Source organism: Equus quagga, chromosome 8 (genome assembly GCF_021613505.1).
Source record: "Equus quagga isolate Etosha38 chromosome 8, UCLA_HA_Equagga_1.0, whole genome shotgun sequence".
Taxonomy (NCBI): domain Eukaryota; kingdom Metazoa; phylum Chordata; class Mammalia; order Perissodactyla; family Equidae; genus Equus; species Equus quagga.
In genome coordinates, this window is record NC_060274.1 from 29684533 (window position 1) to 29697562 (window position 13030).

Sequence of the window (13030 nt, forward strand, 5' to 3'; positions counted from 1 at the left end):
GAGAGGGGCGGGGCAATGGCGAGGGGCGGGGCGCAGCGAGGCCGACGTTCGCCCCGGCGAGCCGGCCCGGGCGGAAGCGGGCGCCGCCGGCGCGTGCGCTCGGGGCGCGCAGCCCGCGCATCTCCTCCCCGTGTCTCCTCCCCGTGCCCCGCCCCGGGGCAGCGGCCGGCGCGCGGCGGGCGGAGCGGCGGCCTGTGGCGTCGCGGCGCCGCTTCCGGGGCGGAGCTCGCCCCGCTTCCTCTCTCCGCGGCCGGGCCGCCCCGTGAGCCGCCGCGCCTGTCCCGCGCTCGCCGCGGCCCCGGCAGCATGGGTGGCGCCCGGGTGGCGGGCTGGGTGGCGGCGGGCCTGGCGCTCGGCGCGGGCGCCTGCTACTGCGTCTACAGGCTCGCGCGCGGCCGGGGCGGCCGCGGGCAGCGGCTGCGCCCCTCGCGGTCCGCAGGTGAGGCGTGCGGTCCCCGCGGGCGGGCGGGGGCGATCCCGGGGCGGGGTTGCAGACGCCGGGGGCCCTTGGGGCTTCCCCGTGCGCGGAGTGCAAGGGAGCCGAGCCCGGGAGGAAGGCCCGGGGCGGAGGGCGGGTCGTGCGAGTCGTGCGCTAGCTGGGGTGGGTGCAGGGTTCTGAGCCGCTTCCCTGCCTCCACTCCTTTGTTCAAAGTCCCGGGATGCAAATTGCCCACACTTTACTGCCTGAGTCCGGCGTCGCAGCGGAGGTTTCTCCAAAGCATGCGGATGCCCCCTCCTATTAAGGCTTGCTCCTGGCCTTTGTGTTACCAAAGGGCTGCGCCCCGAGTGTTGCAGGGCCTGGAGCAGAGGGTGCAATTCTGCGCAGTTACCCTGGGAGAAGGGACGCCGGGGGGCATTCTGCGGGGAGTGGGCCCAGCCTCTGAGAGGGGAGGTCCCTTGAAATCGCGGAGGTCCATATGTAGGAAAAGTTGCAGAGAGATGCTGGAAATAGGGATATAAATGTCTGCATCACATTGGAACGGTTGTTTGCCTGGAGGCATCCTCCTGGTGGACAAGTGCGTGATTCGGTTCTGTCCAAACTTGACTGGTGCATTCAGTATTCTAGCAATCTGCTGAATGTTCTGGAGGAATATTTCATGTCGTGGATGCTGTTAGGGAAATAATTAAAAATAAAATATGCCAACCGAGAACCGCCTCTCTACAAATGTAGAAAAGAACCAAACAGCCTTATTATTGAATAAGCCTTAAACGGGATTGCTGCGCCCGTCACAGGCAGTGTCCCAATGGGCTTGCAAAGACAGAATTCTCTGCCGTTTTTGCACCCAGGCAGATGTAACCTATTTCGTATTACATACAGGTTCTCAAGATAAATAAGATTAACTTGACCTTAAGAGGACCTGCCAGCAACATTTGCTTCACGTGGTCATCCTAAATGCACTGGTAATTGGGCTGGCGATTTGTGTTAGCTAATTGCGTTTATCCAGAGGGAAAATAAGACTGCTCAGCATCTTTATGATAAGCAGGTGGCTACAGCATGGAGGCGGGTGCCAGGCCTAAATTCAACCAGAGACAAGGAGATCCGGGCTCCATCTTCCTTGATGTTTACATTTCAAACCGATGACCCCAAAACCCCTGAGAAAGACTTCCTTGGGTTGTAAACTGGCAAGAGGCTTACTTAGCTTTGAAAAAGATGTCCATTTTTATCAAAGACACAGACAAAGGATGTACAGTTATGCGTTTGCTCAAGGAAATGCTCTGAGCAAAGGGAGTGGGGGGAGGGTTTCTTTTGGCGCAAGGGAAAATCTTTTTTTTTTTTTTAAAGATTTGTATTTACCCTTACTTACAAAGCCTAATTTGCTGTCTTTGTGTCAGAGATATTTCTGCATGTGTAATTGGCCAGGTGGCCTGGATTCCAGATACCTTTTTCCTTATCCTGACTCAACCTGATGAACACTGACAGTCTTGCTTTTGAATGTAATTTTACCAGTTCCCCCAAATCACCGTTACTTCAGCTCAGACAGCTGACAAAAGAAGTTGCTCACTGTCCTTTCTTCCTAAAGCTACACCTTTATCTTTGAAGAAGACTTGAGAAATACCCATTTTGTCAGCAGCATCCTCAGATTTCAGAGGGTGATCTTTTTTTTAATTGAGATGTAATTGACATAACATTGTATTAGTTTTAGTGTACAGCATAATGATTTGATATATGTATATATTACAAAATGATCACATTTAGTTGTCATCCATCACTACGCATAGTTTAAAATTTTTTTCTTTTGATAAGAACTTTTAAGATTTACTCTCTTAGCAACTTTCAAGTATACGATAGAGTATTGTTTACTGTAGTCACCAAGCTGTACGTTAGATTCCCAGGACTTATTTATCTTATAACTGGAAGTTTGTACCTTTTGACCATCTTCACTCATTTTACACCCCACCCCCACCTCTGGCAACCAGAAGTCTGTTCTGTGTGTCTGAGTTAGGTTGTTGTTTTATTTTTTTAGATTCTACATATAAGTGAGATCATGCAGTCTTTGTCTTCCTCTGACTTATTTCACTTGGCATAATGCCCTCAAAGTCCATCCATGTTGTCACAAATAGCAAGATTTCCTTTCTTATGGCTGCATAATATTCCATTGTATGTATAGACTGCATCTTCTTTATCCAGTCATCTGTTGATGGACACTTAGCTTGTTTCCGTGTCTCGGCTGCTGTGAATAATGCTGCAGTGAACGTGGGAGTACAGCTCTTTTTGAGATAGTGATTTCATTTTCTTCAGCAAAATACCCATAAGTGGAATTGCTAGATCATGTAGTTCTATTAATTGCTAGATCATGTAGTTCTATTTTTTTGAGGAACCTCCATTCTGTTTTCCATAGTGGTTGCACCAGTGAACATTCCCACCAGCAGTGTACAAGGATTCTTTTTCCTGTGCATCCTCAGCAACACTCATTATGTCTTGTCTTTTTGATAATAGCCATTTTAACAGGTGTGAGGTGATATTGCATTGTGATTTTGATTTGCATTTCCCTGATAAGTGATGTTGAGCACTTTCTCATATACCTATTGGCCATTTGCATGTCTTTAAAAAAAGGTCTATTCAGATCCTCTGCCCAATGTTTAATCTGATTGTTTGGGTTTTTTTTCTATTGAGTTGCATGAGGTCTTTGTATATTTTGGATATTAATCACTTACTTATCAGATATGTGATTTGAAAATATTTTCTCCTGTTCTGTAGGTTGCCTTTTCATTTTATTGATAGTTTCCTTTGCAGTGCAGAAGCTTTTTATTTGATGTAGTCCTACTTGTTTATTTTTACTTTTCCTTTTGGTGTCAAATCCAAGAAATCATGCCAAGACCTATGTCAGGGAGCTTAATGCTTAAATTTTCTTGTAGGAGTTTGATGGTTTCAGGTCTTATGCTCAAGGCTTTAGTCCATTATGAGTTGAGTTTTTGTGTATCGTGTGAAATAAGGGTCCAGTTTCATTCTTTTGCATGTGGCTCTCCAGTTTTCCCAACACCATTTATTGAGGAGACTATCTTTTCCCCATTGTATATTCCTTGTTCCTTAGTGGTAAATTGACTATATATACGTGGGTTTATTTCTGGGCTCTCTGTTCTGTCCCGTTGATCTACGTGTCTTTTTATGCCAGTGCCATGTTGTTTTGATTACTATAGCTTGTTAATATATTTTGAAATCAGGAAATGTGATGCCTCTGGCTTTGTTCTCAAGGTTGCTTTGGCTTTTCAGAGTCTTTTGTGGTTCCATAGAAATTTAGGGACTGTTTGTTGTATTTCTATGAAAAATACCATTGAAATTTTGATAGAGATTGCATTAAATCTGTAGATTGCTTTGGGCAGTATAGACATTTTCACAATACTAATTCTTCCAATCCATGAGCATGGAATATCTTTCCATTTATTTGTATCATCTTCAGTTTCTTTCATCAATGTCGTATACTTTTCAGCATAGAGGTTTTTCACTTCCTTGGTTAATTTATTTCTAAATATTTTATTCTTTTTGATAGAATTGTAAATGGGATTTTCTTAATTTCTCTTTCTGATAGTTTGTTATTCATCTGTAGAAACACAACAGATTTCTCTATCTTGATTTTTGTATTCTTCAGCTTTGCTGAATCTGTTTATCCTAAGAGTCTTTTGGTGGAGTCTAGGGTTTTCTCTGTATAATATCTTGTCATCTGCAAATAGGGTTTTACTACTTCCTTTCCAGTTTGGATGCCTTCTGTTTCTTTTTCTTGCCCAATTGCCCTGGCTAGGACTTCCACTACTGTGTTGAATAAAAGTAGTGAGAGTGGGCATACTTGTCTTGTTCCTAATCCTAGAGGAAAAGCTTTCAGTTTCTCACCATTGAGTATGATGTTAGCTGTGGGCTTGTCATATGTGGCCTCTATTACATTGAGGCCCATTCTCTCTATACCCACTTTGTTGAGAGTTTTTATCATGAATGGATATTGAATGTTGTCAGGTGCTTTTTCTGCATCTGTTGAAATGATCGTGTGATTTTTAGTTTTCATTTTGTTACTGGTGTATTACATTGATTGATTTGCGGATGCTGAACCATCCCTGCATCCCTGGAATAAATCCCACTTGATCATGGTGTATGATCCTTTTAATGTATTGTTTGCTAATATTCTGTTGAGGGTTTTTGCATCTATATTCATAAGGGATACTGGCCTGTAGTTTTCTTTTCTTGTAGTGTCCTTGTCTGATTTTGGTGTTAGGGTAGTACTGGTCTTGTAAAATGAGTTTGGAAGTGTTCCCTCCTCTTCTTTTTTGGAAACACTTAAGAAGGATTGGTGTTAACTCTTCTTTGAATGTTTGGTAGAATTCATCAATGAAGCCATCTGGTCCTGAATTTTTGTCTATTGGCAAGTTTTTGATCCTTAATTCAATCTCCTTATTAGTAATTAGTCTGTTCAGATTTTCCATTTCTTCATGATTTCAGTCTTGGTAGGTTTGTTTGGTAGGTAGGTGTGTTTCTAGGAATTTATCCATTTCTTCTGGTTTGTCCAATTCGCTAGAGTATAATTGTTCCTAGTAGTCTCTTATGATACTTTGTATTTTTGTGGTATCAGTTGCACTGTCTTCTCTTTCATTTCTGATTTTATATTGGAGTCCTCTCTCTTTTTTTCTTGGGGAGTCTTTGTCATTGTTATCTTTTCAAGAAAACCCAGCTGTTAGTTTCGTTGATCTTTTCTATTGTGTTTCTAGTCTCTATTTCACTTATTTCTGCTGTGATCTTTGTTATTTCCTTCCTTCTAACTTTGGGCTTAGTTTTTCCTTTTTCTGGTTCCTTGAGGTGTAAAGTTAAGTTGTTTATTTGAAATCTCTCTCATTTCCTAATGTAGGCCTTTATCACTATAAATGTCCCTCTTAAAACTGCTTTTGGTGCATCCTATAGGTTTTGATATGTTGTAGTTCCGTTTTCATTCGTCTCAAGGTATTTTTTGATTTCTCTTTTGATTTTTTCTTGGACCCATTGGTTGTTTAGTAGCATGTTGTTTAATCTCCACATATTTGTGAATTTTCCAGTTATTCTTCTTGTAGTTGCTTTCTGGTTTCATACTGTTGTGATTGGAAAAGATGTTTGATATGATTTTGGTTTTCTTAAATTTATTAAGACTTGTGGGGGCTGGCCCAGTGGCACAGCGGTTAAGTTTGCACGTTTTACTTCTCAATGGCCCAGGGTTCACCAGTTCAGATACCAGGTGTGAACATGGCACCACGTGGCAAAAGCCACGGTGTGGTAGACGTCCCACGTATAAAGTAGAGGAAGATGGGCATGAATGTTAGCTCAGGACCAGTCTTCCACAGCAAAAAGAGGAGGATTGGCAGTAGTTAGCTCAGGGCTAACCTTCCTCAGAAAAAAAAAAAGTCTTGTGGCCTAACATATGATCTATCCTAGAGAATGTTCCATGTGCACTTGAGAAGAATATGTATTCTGCTGTTTTTAGATGGAGTGTTCTGTATATATATATCTATAAAGTCCCTCTGGTCTAAAGTGTCCAGTGTTTCCTTACTGATTTTTCTGTCTTCATGATCTAGCCAGTGATGAAAGTGGGGTGTTGAAGTCCCCTACTATTATTGTATTGCTGTCTGTTTCTCCCTTTAGGTCTGTTAACATTTGCTTTATATATTTAGGTGCTCCTGTGTTGGGTGCATAAATATTTATAAGTGTTATATGCTCTTGTTGGATTGACCCCCTTTATCATTATATAATGACCTTCTCTGTCTCTTGTTACAGTCTTTGTCTTAAAATCTATTTTGTCTGATATACGTATAGCTACCCCAGCTTTTTCATAGTTTCTATTTGCATGTAGTATCTTTTTCCATCCCTTTGCTGTGTGTGTGTGTTTTTAAAGCTGAAGTGAGTCTCTTGTAGGCAGCATATAGTTGGTGTGATATTGTAATTTATAATAAGAAATATATATTTGGTCTTCATCCTCATTTCTGGCGCAGAGCTCCTAAAACCCTCAGAATTTCCTAAGAGATGTGAGTTATGAGGGTGTCTTTTGTTATGTTAACGAGGTGACTTTTGGAAAGCACCTAAGGACAGGAGCTGATTGCCAATAGGGCCAACCCTGTGATCCATGTGATTAGAAGATTGGAATTTTCAGTCCCACCTCTCTGACCTCAGGGTTGGCGAGAGGGCCTAGAGGTTGAATCAACTGCCAATGGCCAATGATTTTATCAATCATGCCTATGTAGTAAAGCCTCCATAAAAACCCAGGAGGATGGGGCTTGAAGAGTATCCAGGTTGGTGAACACATGGAGATTGGGGGAGAGTGGCGCACTCAGAGAGCATGGAGGCCCCACGCCCTTTCCCCATGTCTCGCCCTGTGCATCTCTTCCATCTGACTGTCCCTGAGTTATATCCTTTTATAAAAACCAGTGACCTAGTAAGTAAAATATTTCTCTGAGTTCTGTGAGCTGCTCTAGGAAATTAATCAAAACCAAGATGGAGTTGTTGAAACCTTCTATCTCTACTTGCTTGACCAGAAGCACAGGTGACAACCAGAACTGGCCATTGGCTTCTGAAGTGGGACAGGGGCAGTCTGGTAGGACTGAGCACCTAACCTCCAGGATCTGATGCTGTCTCCAGGTAGACAGTCTCAGAATTGAGTTGAATTGTAGGACACCCAGCTGGTGTTAAAGAATTGCGTGGTTTTGTGAAATAACCCTCCATATGTTATAATTGGTGATCAGAATCAGCCTATGAGTTAGGTCTTGTTTTTTTTTTTATCCCGTCACTCTGTGCCTTTTAATTGGAGAACTTAGCTCATTTACTTTTAAGGTAATTATTAATAGGTGGACTTCTTGCTTTTTGTGGATTGTTTCCTGGCTGTTTTGAAATTACTTTGTTCCTCTCTTCTTCTGTTGCTGTCGTCGTCCGCTGTGATTTGATGATCTGCAGTGGCATGCTTGGATTCCTTTCTCTTTATTGTTTGTGTATCTACTCTAGGTTTTTCTTCTGTGGTTACCGTGAGGCTTACATAAAACATCTTTTGTAACAGTCTATTTTAAGTTAATAACTTAAGTTTGAACACATTCTAAAACTCTACATTTTTATTCCACACACACATTTTAAGTGTCTGATGTCACAATTTACATCTCTTCATTTGTGTATCCCTAAACAAATTATTGTGATTAATAGCTATTTTTATTACTTTTGTCTTGTAACCTTCATACTAGGTTTATAGGTGATTTACCCACCACTGTTACAACATTAGATTATTCTGAATTTAACTGTATATTTATCTTTACCAGTGTGATGTGCTTTCATACGTTTCCTTTTCTGATTAGCGCTCTTTTGTTTTGGCTTCAAGAAGTCCCTTTAACATTTCTCATAAGTTCAGTCTAGTGGTTCTGAACTCCTTCAGTTTTCGCTTGTCTGGAAGACTTTTTATCTCTCCTTTATTTGTGAAGGGCAGCTTTGCTGGGTAGTGTACTCTCGCTTGCAGTATTTTTCTTTCTGCATTTGGAGTATCTAGTGCCACTCCTTTCTGATCTGCACAATTTCTGCTGGAAAATCTGCGTATGGTCTTATTGGGGTTCCCATGTATGTAACTTCTTATTTTTCTCTTGCTGCTTTTAAGATTCTCTCCTTGTCTCTAATTTTTGACATTTTAATTATAATGTGTCTTGGTGTGGGTTCCTCTTATTTAGAACTCTCTGGGCTGCCTGGATCTGGATGTCTGTCCTTCTCCAGGTTAAGCAAGTTTTCAGCCATTATTTCTTCAAATAATTTTTCTGCCCCTTTCTCTCTCTCTTCCCCTTCTGGGACCCCTGTAATGCAAACGTTGATGTTGTCCCTTAACCTGTCTTCACACTGCTCTCATTGGGTGAGTTCCACGCCTCTGTCTTCAAGTTCACTGATTCTTTCTTCTGTTTCGTCTAGTCTGATGTTGAACCCCTCTAGTGTATTTTGCAGTTCAGTTATTGTGTTCTTTATCTCTGTGACTCATCTTTAGTATTTTCTTACATTTTCTGTCTCTTTGTTGAAGTTCTCACACTGTTCATCCACTCTTCTCCCAAGATTAGTGAGCATCTTTATGACCGTTACTTTGCACTTTTTATCAGGTAAGTTAGATATCTGCCTTTCATTAAGGATTTTTTTCTGAGGCTTTATCTTGTTCTTTCCTTTGGAGATGTTCCTCTGCGTCTTCGTTTTGCTTGATTCTCTGTGTTGTTTTCTATGTATTAGCTGAACAGCCACCTCTCCTGGTCTTGAAGGAGTGGTCTTGGAGATGAACCTTATTCTTTTCAACCCTGCCCCAGCTCTTGGTTATCTCTCAAAACTTTGTTGTGTTGTCCAAGCAGCCTGCTTTATTTTGAATAGCTCCCAGAAGTTGAGAGTGTGGCAAGACCTGTCAGTGTCCCAGATGGGAAAAACTCAGTCAGCACCTAGATGCAGGTTTGTTGGAAATCAGGCCCTCAGGCGGCAGCTTTTAAAGTATGCAAATAGACCTTTTTCAGGGGAGGACTGGGAGATGGGTGATTCTGTCTTCCCCCTCTGTGCTGAGCCCTGGGGTGACAGCCAGTTAAGAGCTGTTTCTTTGTTTGCTACTGTCCCTTTGAACCCGTGAACATAAGCCCCTCTGGCCACCAGAGCTAGGTGATCGAGGGACTCCCTTCGGCCGCAGCCGCAAAAACCGGAGTGCCCGACATGTGCACAAGCTCCTTTCTGGAAGCTATCAGCTACCTGGAGCAAGACAGGGGAAGAGTACAAAATGGCGCCCATCTGGCCTTCCCATCTCTGGAGAGTATTGCTCTTGGCCCCTTGATGTCTGTTAAAAAAGAAGCCTGCCCTTCAGGCTACAGCCATTAAGATAAACACATAGGGCTCTTGCCGGAAAAACTGGTTTCCCTGTGCTGCCTCTGCTGGGCCCTGGGTGGTTAGCCGTGGTGAGTCTGTGAGAGCCCTTTAAGAACTCTCTTAGTTTGCTATAGCCTTGTGGGTCTTGTGTATGCAAGCCCCGTTGGCTAGATGTTTTGGGGACCCACTTGTCAGGTGGAAGTCTTAAAAGTTGGGGTACAGAATGTGGGGTTCAAGCCCTTCTCTCCTTGGGGGAAGCTGGGAGTTGTGAGTTCCCTTCCAATTGTGTGTCGCTGCCCCAGGGCTGGGATTTATGGCAAGACCGGGTCTCAACCTCTCCTACCCATTTTAATGTGTTTTTCCTCATTTGCCCGATGTGTAGGAGTCGTCAGTTAGTGTCTGGATCTCTTTCAGAGGAAGTTTTTCCGTGTGTATCTGTAGATTCAATGTGTCGGTCTAGTGAGGTAAATTCAGGACATTCCCACGTCGCCATCCGGAACCAGAACTGGACAGCCTTTCGTCTTAAACTTTAAGAAATTTGTAATTCCTATATTGTTAAGACTGTTCGTGAGCATTAAAAAGATGGAAATAGTCTCAGCTCATTCAGCAACCTGATACTAAAACCTGACGGGGGCAGCATGAAAAGACTGTAAATCTGTCTCAATTATGAATAAAATATAAAAATTTTAAATGAGATATTAGCAAATCAGATCCATCACGGGATTAAGTAATAATATACCAAGGCCAAATGAACCTTTAGCGGGATTCATATTGGGAAATATATTAATGTAATTTATTGCATTACTAGATTAAAAGCAAAAACACATGATGACCTCATAGTAAAAAGGCATTTGAATATTATCCCTTCTGATAAAAATTTGCAAAAATTAGGAGTAAACAGAAGGAGATGTTAAGTTGATGATGAATATCCATCAAAAACCAAAAGCACACATCCTATTTAATGATGGAACACTGGTAGCATCCTTACTAAATTCAAGAACCAGAGAAGGGCGTTTGCGGTCACAAGTCTTTATTCAGTACTATCCTGGAGACATGACTAGCTGGAGAAGACAAGGGAAAAAAGCATGAATATTAAAAAGGAGGCAAAATTATAATTAGTAGGTGACATGATAATTGACTTGGAAAAATCCAAGGCAATCAACTGAATAACTTTTGGAAACAACAAGACTTCAATAAAGTAATGTGAATGCAAGAGAAAGGTACCCAAACAATAGCTTTTTGGATACAAGCAATAACTACTTGAAAAAATTCATTGAAAATATTTTGTTCGTGATGGCTATCCAAACTTTAGGAATACAATTAGCAAGAAACCTGCATGAAGATCATTTTGATGAAGGACGTAAGTGCGTCAACAGGAGAGCATATGGTGTTCCTGGTTGGAATGACTGTGTACCGTAACAGTTATCTTGCAGTTTATCTTGCCATAGTGTTATTATTTGGTATCCACTTTTCACTTCCTTTCAGAATTGTCGTTTCTCCTCCCCTTACTCGAGGAGATGGCGGGCCACTGAACCTAAAATCCTTTCACAGTGGTGTTGGCGCAAAGCTCAGCGGAGAGCCAGGACGCGTGTTGACTACCTCGCCTGGGTACTAGTTCAGAAACTCACCAGTGGAGAAGCTGGTAGTTAGATGATCCCCATCCTCCAAAGTCTTCGGAGCTTTAAGCTTTTTATTTCTTTACTGAAAAAATAATACATGGTTCTTATTAAAAATTCAAAGATTTATTTACTCAGTTTAAACGAGGCTTGTCGTTTTAATAGATTGAGAGGAAGGTGGTATGAGGAAAGAGGAATAGACCATGAGTGGAAAGATCTGGATTCTAGAGCCAGTTTTGTTATTAACCAGCTACGTGTCCTGTTAATAAAAGTAATAACTAAAAGATACCAGACCTTCACAGTCTAGGCACAAAACTGCTTCAGGTAGGCACTGCTCACTCCCGTTTAATTGATGAAGAAACTGAGGCTGAGCGAGATGGAGTCTCAGCTGGCAGGTCGCTTAGCTGGGATCCGAACTAGACCGTCCAGCTCCTCAGCCTGGGCCTCCCTCCAGCCATCACCTGCACCTCCTCCCTTCAGGGGAAGATCCTGTAATCTGACACTTCTCCCTATAAAATTTTATTTGGCTGTTTGTAAATAATTTCTATCTATAAAGCTTTCTTTTAAGTGGCTCTGTAGGAAAATATGTGAGGAAGTAATAGGATTTTGAGATATCTTGGGAGTATGGACGAATTAAATTTATCCTGTTTCTGCGGTGTGTGTATGTAAAATCGTGCAACTTCGGAGCTGTGGAGGAGCCTTTGACCCAGGTACCCTCTTAGACCAACCCTTCTATTTGACAGATGAGGAAACTGAGACCCAAGAAGTGCTGAAGTGATCTGCCAGTGACTTTATATTTTTGTCTCTCTGGTCTCTGCTACCAGCTTTGACTCTAGGCAAATCCTCGAATGGTCCTGGCCTCAGTTTCCTTGTGTGTATAATCAGACGTTTGAGTGAATCCCAAGTTCTTTCCTTTCTAAAAATCTATGTTTTTGTCATTCTTTCATTTATGTTTTGATGTATTCTCTGGGTGAAACCCTGTTTCATAAGGTGTAAATGAGGCCTTTTCTGGATTCAGGCGTGAGGGCAGGGTCCAGAGGTCCTGTGAATACAATTTGGGAGGGAGAATCTGCTGGGTTTTTTAGCTTTTTAGATTTTCCTCACAGCTGATTTCTTATTGTCCTTCTTCAGAACATCGTATCGCTTACTGGTTCCCATAATCAATGCTTGTCCGTTTCCCTCATAGCTTTCACGTTAACTCTTTAAGCAGCACACTGCAGTATTTTCACTGCAGCAATAATACGTGTTTATTGTGAAAAAAAGTCAGAAAGAACTTATTAGCACAGGGTAGAAGATGAAAGTCACTTGTAATCCCAGCCCCCAAAGATAACCAGCTTTAATAATTTGGTAAATATTTTTAAAAATGAAAAAGTCCAGTTGTGACGTCATGCAGTAACTATTATTTATTGTATAGCCTCTGTCCCCCGGCTCCCAGCAATGTGTTGTGGACAGATGCACTGTCTGACCTGTAGTCACAGTTTCATTTTTAAGGCATCCTGTTCTATATTTATAACACAATAATAGTGTAATAAAAATGGTTTCAGTTTTTCCTGTGATGAGTTCTGTAAAGAGGGTTTCTTTAAGGTTAGAGCTACAAATTCTGAATGTCACGGAGCAGATCCAGCATTTAACGACTCTAGTTTTTACTCAAAATGACAGCGTTTCTTTTGCCATCACCCCCTGCAGGACTGCTGTGCTGGCATCCCAGACATCAGATCTTGTTCATATAAACCAAACAAAAACACCACACCAGCAACACGACTGGGTTACTCCCATAGCCTTTTCTCCTGCCTGAGGTGCTCTTAAAATTGTGATCAGAAAAGCTCTGCTGAATGCACATCCTATTCCTTAATTAACATGCGCCTATAGGCAAGTGTTCCACTGGATGGGTGTACCCGAGTTTTAAAAGAAACAGAAAATGCAGTCAGTATTAGGGGTTTATATTATGTGCATTCGGTACCTTACTAAAAGAGAAGTACCAAGTGACACTGGCTGATTTCTTAATGTCTGTAAGCCTGTTTCCCATCTGTAAATTAAGGATTGAACCCATATCTTCTTCCTTCCTAGGGTTAGTTGAGGACTGAATGAGATAAAGAACGTAAAGTGCTCAACTCGG

General features: G+C 42.1%; 1 protein-coding gene across 1 annotated transcript in view; it reads left to right on the top strand.

Annotated features, from left to right (window-relative positions):
- ARMC10 (armadillo repeat containing 10) overlaps positions 1-13030 on the top strand; it is a 26989-nt gene continuing 13959 nt past the window's right edge. Inside the window, exon 1 of the mRNA XM_046669996.1 lies at positions 1-439. Coding sequence (XP_046525952.1) covers positions 16-439 — 424 coding nt within the window. The 5' untranslated portion in view covers positions 1-15. The remainder of the gene's footprint in view (positions 440-13030) is intronic.